This window comes from Mastomys coucha, unplaced genomic scaffold, assembly GCF_008632895.1.
Source record: "Mastomys coucha isolate ucsf_1 unplaced genomic scaffold, UCSF_Mcou_1 pScaffold3, whole genome shotgun sequence".
NCBI classification, from domain to species: Eukaryota; Metazoa; Chordata; class Mammalia; order Rodentia; family Muridae; genus Mastomys; species Mastomys coucha.
The window spans coordinates 42335158-42344517 of record NW_022196909.1 but is presented as its reverse complement, the minus strand read 5'-3'; the positions used below and the strand labels follow the sequence as shown (position 1 = coordinate 42344517).

General features: G+C 49.7%; 1 protein-coding gene, 1 long non-coding RNA gene and 1 other non-coding gene across 3 annotated transcripts in view; 2 read left to right on the top strand and 1 right to left on the bottom strand.

Moving 5' to 3' along the window:
* Ube2g2 (ubiquitin conjugating enzyme E2 G2) overlaps positions 1–4236 on the bottom strand; it is a 23619-nt gene extending 19383 nt beyond the window's left edge. Inside the window, exon 1 of the mRNA XM_031347652.1 lies at positions 4088–4236. Within this exon, the coding sequence (XP_031203512.1) occupies positions 4088–4229 (142 nt within the window). The 5' untranslated portion in view covers positions 4230–4236. The remainder of the gene's footprint in view (positions 1–4087) is intronic.
* Positions 2830–4462, top strand: LOC116074818. The gene is made up of 3 exons (XR_004112294.1): positions 2830–3000; positions 3550–3697; positions 3929–4462. It is a non-coding gene; the product is annotated as an uncharacterized LOC116074818 (long non-coding RNA).
* Positions 4463–7531: 3069 nt separating this feature from the next.
* On the top strand, positions 7532–7638 carry LOC116075625. The gene has a single exon (XR_004112656.1). It is a non-coding gene; the product is annotated as a U6 spliceosomal RNA (small nuclear RNA).
* The last annotated feature ends 1722 nt before the right edge of the window (positions 7639–9360 follow it).

Sequence of the window (9360 nt, the reverse complement as noted above, 5' to 3'; positions counted from 1 at the left end):
AAAAAAAAAAAAAAAAAAAAACTTTAAAAAGAGAAGAAAAACTGCCACTGCTCCCTTGTCTGTGAATATTTAGGGTCAACAGAGGTCTGAAAATTCCAAAATATCATTGGAAATCGCCAGAAGTAAACATCTGACACACTTTCAATGGCGACTCAGAGAACTATAGTGAACTCTCTCTCCACCCTGCCGAGCCCTGCCAGGGCTTTTACACAACAGCTGTAACTGTCCGTTCTATTTCATCACTTGCTGCTGTAAGGGTAAGGGACCACTGCAGCACAGACAAGTCCAGCCGATGGTGCTGAGGGCAGAGGCCCAAAAGAGGGAGCACCAGGGCTCCAGGGAGTGAAAGCAGATTGGTACTCCCTGGGAGGGACAGGGAGGGGAAAGGATAGAGGGGCCCAGGGCAGGGCATTCCAAGGAGGCTAATCACTCACGGCATGGCTGTGACACACACTCAAACACACAGTATCCCACAGTCCAGCAAGAAAAAGTCAGCCCTGGGTAAAGCCTGCCAGAGACAGACATTGGGCAGAGACGGCACAGGTGGCCTGCTGTGTATGTGAAAGGATCCCGCCGCCTCACTGACACACAGGTCAAGTCACGGGATGCCATGGAACACCTACCAGGCAAGATGAAGGCCCAAAAGCTAACGCCCAAGTGAAAAGCCCAAGCAGGCGGACGCTCGGCTGTGGGGGCCATGACACACGGGGCTGGGCAAGAGGGTCCGGGGCAAAGCAAACAAAGAATGCATACTGTATAATTTGGAAACCACGCACTGTCTAGGGATAGAACAGCAGCTCGGCGTGTTGGTAACTCCTGGTGGTGCCGGGAAGCTGATGATTCTAGGTCACTGTCCTGCTCGGGTCTGTAAGCAGGGTATCATGGCCACCGAGATCCTCAGCGGGCCATTACTCTAACAAAGTGCCTGAGGACCACAGCTTGGACGTGCTGAATGAATGCCTGCTTATGAAAAGGCAGTACATCATAGCAAGGAACGCCAGCCTGGCCAGGAAACAAAGGCGAGGAAGCACTGAGGACCAATCCTCCAAGGGAACACAGGGACCCCAGACTTTCCACTTCTTCTGTGTCTGGCCTTACGTCAACAGCTTTGCTCTGGCTCATGCCCCCACTCTGATGTGCTGCCTCGGTGGGCAGAGACACTTCCTGCCAACTCTGACAAGCTCAGCTCAAGATTCTCAAGATCCACACAGAAGAAAGGGAGAACTGACTCCTGCCAGTTGTCCTGACTTCTGCACACGCACAGTGGCACTTGCCTGCCCATACACAAATACACAAAAGCAACTGTAATTTTAAAACAATCTCAAGTCTACCCCAAATTGGGAACTGTGACACTGTCTGGAAACGGAGTCTCAGCAGATGTACCAGAATTAAATTCAGAACATTCTGACTAGGCCGGGCCCTCAGCCAGTGACTGCTGACGTTTCAAGTGGAAAATCCGAATCCCAACACACCCAGGCTAAGATGGCCACAGGACGGTACAGGAGAGGTAGGAGTAACACTAACACAGACAGTGAAGTAACATGGTAGCCAGCACTCTAGAGCGGAGAGGCAGGAAGGCCCTTCCTCCAGGGCCCACCCTGCCTAGCATTACAGCCCAGGCCACAAGTGGGTTTCTAATTCTGCCTCTAAACTGTGCAACGGTGTCTGTCACGGTAAGCTGTCTGGGTGATAACCATGTTAAAGCAGCCCTGGGCCACTGTTCCCCTGTCTGTCACAATCAGAAGATTGTAGGAACATGTGACAGAACACAACAGCACACACTGCTCTTAGAGAGGAACCAGGCTCAAGTACTGTCACCCGTACGAAAAAGAGGCAGGCTTTATGTACCACGCATGCCTGTAGCCACAGAGTTGGAGGCAAGGGTGGAAACAGGAAGATGTCTGGGGCTAACTGGCTGGGCATTCTAGCTGAACTGATGAGCTCTAGGTTCAATGACAGGCCCAGTCTCAAGGGAAGAGGGTAGAGAATGAGTGACAGAGTGGGACATCCAATATCCGCCTCTGCATGCACAGGGCACTGCACTTGGGAGCAGTCTAAGGTTTTTGCTTGGCTCTTTTTGTGATACAACCACAGTCTAATCATTTTGGATCTGTTATTCAACTGCCTATTAAAAAAAAAAAAAAAAAACAAGGAGCCTGAAAAACAACAGGGTGGAAGAGATGACTCATAGACTTGTTGCTCTTGCAGAAGATCCAGGTTCTAGGCCAGCACCCACGCAGAGACTCACAACCAGCAGTAACTCCAGTCCCAGGGGATCTGATGTCATCTTCTGACATCCACGGGTGCCAGGCACACATATGGCACACTTACCTAGGTGTAATCAAAACACTCAAACACATCAAGTAATAAAAGTTAGAATATCAAACCACACCCGAGGTCATATCACCTCCGCGTCTACAGTCCGATCAGGTATGCAAGAGCTATGCAAGAACGTTCCTGTTATATCTACCTAATAATACTAGAGTACACGGTCTTTTTTGTTTGTTTGTTTTGTTTTTGTTTTTGAGACAGGGTTTCTCTGTATAACCCTGGCTGTCCTGGAACTCACTCTGTAGACCAGGCTGGCCTCGAACTCAGAAATCCATCTGCCTCTGCCTCCCAAGTGCTGGGATTAAAGGTCTGTGCCACCACTGACCGGCCCTCAGTGGGACTTTTAATGAATTTACAAGGACACGGAAATTAAAAAAAAAAAAAACTGTCCTCACTCCTCATGCTTGGTACTGCTGGATGCATTTCCCGTCACTGTTGCCACAGGCTTAAACAATATCTATTGATGACCTCATAGTTTCCATGTGTCAGTGGGCCTAGGCCCAGCCAGGACAGCTGGGGGTTTCAGGGCTGCAACCCAAGTCCATTCAAGTCCTTGGCACAACTCAGTTCCATATGGCTGTTAACAATGGTCCCAGACTAGCTTAGCTGTCAGCCTGGGGTCACCCTTAGCTCCCTGCCCTTTTTTCCTCTTCCAAGAAGCCACAGCAGGTGGAGCCCTCTCCTTTGTGAACCCCCTGAGCTCCTGCCAGCCTTCCTATTTTAGAGTTCCCTCTTTAACCAAATTCATTCTCTCTGATTCTCTCTCTCTCTCTCCTCTCTCTCCTCTTCTCTCTCTCTCTCTCTCTCTCTCTCTCTCTCTCTCTCTCTCTCTCTCTCTCTCTCTCTCTCTCTCTCTCTCTCTCTCTGAGATGATTCACGATCTTAGCTTCAAACTAAGTGACAATAAGTTTTGTCTGACAAAAGTAGTTGAGGCTTAGCCGGGCGGTGGTGGTGCACGCTTTTAATCCTAGCGCTTGGGAGGCAAAGACAGGTGGATTTCTGAGTTCGAGGCCAGCCTGGTCTACAGAGTGAGTTCCAGGACAGCCAGGGCTACACAGAGAAACCCTGTCTCGAAAAACAAAAAACAAAAAACAAAAAACAAAAAAAAAAGGGGGGGGGTGAGGTTTTTGTGGGTGATAAGTTTTTCTCTAGTACCCTTGGGTAGAAGCGGCCAGAACCCCCTGTCCCGGAGCCTAACTGCTGTTCCCACTTTTTTAGGGAAAGGGGATGTTTCTCAATTTAGAAACAGGGCTGATAAAGTAAAGCAGAGAGAAACACAGATCCGGATCCGAGGAAACGGTCCGGGAGCCCGTGATCGAGAAACTTCGCTTTGCCCCAACAACTCGCACCTGCAGCGCGGCCCGAGGTTTGAGTCGTTATTTTGTTGACTTTTAACTCTCTCCCCAAACTCTCCTCGACCTCACGACCACCTTACAGGGATGACCCGGGACTCAACTCGCCCCGTAGCATCAACTGTCGGGAGGGCAGACGCGCAGCGCACCGGGGTGGAGGGTGGGGGGAGCTCAGGGACCAGACCCGGGTCGCATGGCGACACTGGCCGAGCTCGTTTCTGAGACCGGGGCCTGCCCCGCTGCAGCCGGCCGGGGCGCGGGGGACAGCGACAGCCCGGCCTTTTATCCGCACGCGGGCTCCCGCAGCCCGGCCCTCACCGCACCGCACCGCGCCGAGCCACGCCGGGCCACGCCGCGGGCGGCTGTGGGGAAGAGGACGGGAACGCGGACGCCGCCTGACTCACGCTTATACTCGGCCATCAGCCTCTTGAGCGCCGTCCCCGCCATACCGCGGAACCTGCGTTCAGCAGCCTCGCCACATCCGCGCCGGTCCCGCCCGCTCGCCCACGGCTGCTTCCGGGTCGCGGTCTCGGGCTGCAAATGCATCCGGGGCGCGCGCGGGTGACGTGGCGCCGCCGGGGGAGGGCGTCAGAAAGAGGCTCGCGGGGGTCACGGCCTCCGGGCGGACGGAGCTCGGGTTCCAGAACCTTCTCGGCCGGCCTCACCCTCAGCGTTGGAGCGCGCAGCTCGCCCTGTGGCCCTTTAGTCTTGAAAAATCCTGCGAGAGCGAATGGCCGGCCCATCGTGGATCGTTCCCGAATGAGACTCATTACCTTGTACTTGGTGCACACTCTTCATTTGGGGGGTTTGTTTGTTTAAGATTTTATTATATATATATATATATGTATATATATATATATAATGTATGTATATATATAGGTATGTATACATATATAATGTATGTATATATATTACTCATATATGTGTGTACACATATATATGTATGTACATATGTATGAATAATGAGTACACTGTCGCTGTCTTCAGACACACCAGAAGAGGGCATCGGATCCCGTTACAGATGGTTGTGAGCCGCCACGTGGTTGCTGGGAACTGAACTCAGGACCATTGGTGGCTGTCCAGATCTTGAACTCTTTTTCCCCACTGTGTAGGCATGGGTGTCCTAGAAGTCATTATTTAGCCCAGGCCGGCCTCGAACTCCCAGAGATCCCATCTGGCTCCCGAGTGCTGGTATTAAAGACTTGTCAGGGCCACTACAACCGGCTTTTGAGAACCAGGTGATTTGAGAAGGTGACACTTTTTAGCAAGAGAAAGAGGACCTTGGTTTCACAAAGGAAGGATAAAGTTCCCGGGCCATATCCCCACCTCTCTGTGGCCAAAAAAGTCAGATCCGGCTGAGGAAGCTGTACTTCCTCATCGTAGGGAGCTCCCAGGTAGATGCTTGCTATCTTCTTGGGTGCACAACTGCTTTCCCTGAGTGAACATGAGGAATACAGCTCGGGGTGTGGCTCTCAGAACGGGGCTCCCAGGTCTCCGTACTTCAGGACTTACCTATATTTGAGTATACCTCTTCGAGCATTCACTGAACTCAAAAGATCCGAGGCATTAGATTCATCGCATTTGTCATTTTTGGTTTTTTGGGTTTTTTTTAAAGATTTATTTTGTTTATATGAGTCCACTGTTTCTGTCTTCAGACACACCAGAAGAGGGCATCGGATCCCATTACAGATGGTTGTGAGCCACCGTGTGGTTGCTGGGAATTGAACTCAGGACCTTTGGAAGAGCAGTCAGTGCTCTTAACTGCTGAGCCGTCTCTCCAGCCCTCATTTGTCATTCTTAAAAAAGTTAGGATGGGACTCCGATTACATGTAGGGTGAAAAAAATCACCCAAGCATAACCCTCCCCACGCTCCACCCACAAGACAAAAGGAGGCCTCCAGGACACACTGCTGCTGCCTGTAGAAGCATAAGCTATTCTAACACATCCCCAAATGATGTGGCAGCCCCGATTCCCCAGGACAGTTTGAATGTGAGAGTTGCCCATGTTTGAATGCTGGTCAGGATGGAATCTTTCACAGATGCAGCCTAGGTGGAGCAAGTGGGTCACTTGGGGATGGGGGTGAATTTTAAGATTAGGATTAGCTTAGTTTCTGTTTCTCTCTGCTTCCTATTCAGCTCAAGTGTGAGCAAGCAGCTGTCACACACACACTGCTGCTGCCTTGGGGCCACCTGCCACCATGATAGACAGTTTCCCCTCAAACCCTCTGGCAAAAATAACTTCTCTTAAGTTGTTTGTCAGGTATTGATCCCAGCAGCAAGAAAACAAAATAGTAAAGTCGTACCATGAACTGAGGCCATAGCTGTGAGAAGCCTTGACCATGAGGTACAGTTCTTCAGAGCTTTTGTTGTTGTTTTAAATATTTATTTATTTTATTTAGGAGTATACTGTCATTGTATTTAGACCAGATACACCAGAAGAGGGCATCAGATCCCATTACAGATGGTTGTGAGCCACCATGTGGTTGCTGGGACTTGAACTCAGGGCCTCTTAACTGCTGAGCCATCTCTCCTCCAGTCCTAGCCTCAGAGCCCTAGTCAAGATGCCCTGTGGAAAACAGGTTCAGAGCTTGTGAGCTAGACTAGCCCTGGAATGCTGTGAGCAAGGCTAAGAGGACCACTCTGGTGGGAGTCTGGAAGACCAGAATGCCAAGAAATGCAGGTAGTCAAGACTGCTCACGGCTGGGCAGTGGTGGTGCACGCCTTTAATCCTAGCACTTGGGAGGCAGAGGCAGGCGGATTTCTGAGTTCGAGGCCAGCCTGGTCTACAGAGTGAGTTCCAGGACAGCCAGGGCTACACAGAGAAACCCTGTCTCGAAAAACCAAAAAAAAAAAAAAAGACTGTTCACAAAGCTTTATTCCAGAGGTCAACGAGGAGCTTATCAGAGACTTGGCTGGCACCCATTTCGTGTCACATCCTGTGACAAGGCAATACAGTGCAGTTCCCTCCATCTTGGATTCTTGCTGAGGCCACTTTAGGCTTAGCTAGAATGTGATCATCCGTGATGGGAAGCCCCATGGACAATTATTCAACTCTAATCTAGGACCCTGAGGTCAAGATGCCCCAGCTAACTTAGCTTCTGTTAAAGCCTGTGCACAGCCTCTTCCAGCTAACAGCTGCTAAACTGCTCACTTGCACAGAACTTCGACCTGCAAACTGCTGAGTTATCAGGATGTGGGTTTTTTTTTTTCTTTAAAAACACCTTACTCTATAATCTAAACCGGTGGTTCTCAACCTTCCGAAAGCTTCGCCAACCCTTTAACACAGTTCCTCATGCTGTGGTGACCCCTGACCGTAAGATTATCTTTACTGCTACTTCATAACTAATTTTGCAACTGATTTAACCCCTGTGAATTCCAGCTGGGACCATAGCTAAGTGTGGTCCTAGCTGGCTGGAATAAAGACTTCCAATTGGCTATGGATGTATCTGAGGGGCCTTCTCTGGTGGACTGCCCATTACAATTCTGTGTTTCCCTGCATCCTAAAAACTGGAGTGAGGCCAAATTTCAAGACCAACGGGCTGAGGAAGCTCTTTGACAGAGGGGATTCCAAGGCAGCCTACTTAACATCTAGGCTGTGGCACAGGTCTAGATCACCACATTTATCCAGATTTACAGTGAGAACAGGTAGAAAGTGGCCCAGAGAAATGTGGGAAGTGTCCTTTGGTGAAGAGAGATCAGACGGAGTTGAGGGCAGGGCAGATTGGGAACAAACTGTAGCGGTTAAAGGGATTTAGTGCCTGCCACTCAAGAGCTGTCTGAGACCTTGCACTGGGACACTAGGTACAGCGCCTTGTTGAAATAAGGCCAGGGTATAAAAATGCAAATTTCGTGCTCACTTCGGCAGCACATATACTAAAACTGGAACGATACAGAGAAGATTAGCATGGCCCCTGAGCAAGGATGACAGGCAAATTCGTGAAGTGTTCCATATTTAAAAAAAAAAAAAAATGCAAATTTCATCTGAAAGGAGAGTGCCTGAATGTCCAGGGTTCCCTGCTGAAAAAAAACAGCACACGGAGATGTTTTCCCAGCCTCAGAAGCCTCAGGAGCTGCCACTGTGGCCTAAGGGTGCCAGGCTGCGTCTGGAACTGACAGCCGAATTTGGTGGTGGCATCCACATTTGCGAGATGTAAGAGGGGAGAAAGAATGGAAATTTATACCAAGATTCCAGAAGGCCACTGAAACAAGGCAATGAATGGGGGGATATCAGATTCCTGTCTGGAGGCCCTGAGAAGCCACTGTGTGGAGTTGAGAAGGTAGAGGTTATCTGGTAACGGATCCCTGGATGTTAGAGATGACAGCAGGGTGGGATGTTCACCTCAGGCAGCAGAACTGTGGGACGGCACTACCCACAGTGAAGGGAACCCAAATGATCCCAAGAACCTCTGACGCTAGACAGGACTGATGGTGTTTCAGCCTAGTCTTTCTTTGCTCTGCTCCAGTCCCTCCCTTTTGGGATAGGCATGTGGACTCAGTGCTGTTGTAGGCTAGCAGTCACCTGTTTATTTCACAGGGGCTCACCATTTCAGAAACTGTCCTGAGTCTCAGAGCAGGCTGTGAACTTTGGGAGTAGGCACTCAGAGCCAGAGCAAATGTGGTTTGTGTCAGGCAACACTCAATCTTAAGAGCCAAGCAGATTATACAGTGTATATAGTAGTGATGTATTTGGGTGTCTGGCTGACCATAAGCCAAAATAAACTTCTCTCTCTCTCTCTCTCTCTCTCTCTCTCTCTCTCTCTCTCTCTCTCTCTCTCTCTCTCTCTCTCTCCTACTTGCCACGCATTCTATGACAGCATTGAGAAAGGAACTAACACGTCTGAGAGACCTAGAAAATGGCTCTGGCTCTATACTCTATTTTAATCCATACACTCCTGCTGGATGAATTAGGTGCTTGGTGTTTGTGCTCAACTGATAGTCTAACGTAGCTCGGGCAATGAGAGCCCTGGTTTTATCTAACCTAAGTACTGAACCCCCACAGCCAGATTAGCATCAATTCATGTCAAAGCAGATTAGTCATAAACTGACTGGTACCCCACACTATACCCCGCCTTTAGAGCCCACCTTATCTTCACACACCTAGGGGAGGAGAGCCAAGTGGTATATGCAGATTCGGGACCAGTGTAGGGCACATGCTGCAGAGCAAGCTAAGCCACTACCCTGTCTGTCTGAGTGGCCTCACTGGGCAGACTGTCAACAGTGAACTGTGACATATGACCAGTCTCCAAAGACAGTGTTTAACATAGGCCCAGAGACAGAATACCAAACTATATTTACTGTTTACAGTAGTAAAGGACAACAGATAATGTACAAACCGGTGAATAAACACAACAGAGCCAACAGACATCCCACCCAGGCCCACACAGCAAACAGGAACAGGAACATTTTCCTCAGGACTTTGAGCAAGCAAGAGATGGTAGGTCAGTGTCAGGTGACTATAAAAGGCAGAGATGGCCATCAAGCAGCAATGGATCCTTACAGAAGGATGACAGGCAGGAACTACAGACATTTAACTGACCCCACAATGCAGAACCGAAGTCACCCACTGATGCGTCACTTTAATACACACTTGGAGCTGCACAGCACAACCCGTGAGAATGAGGTCACCTTTTACAAGCACACTTGAGAGCAAGTCTCTTATGCAACACTGCTGAGAACTT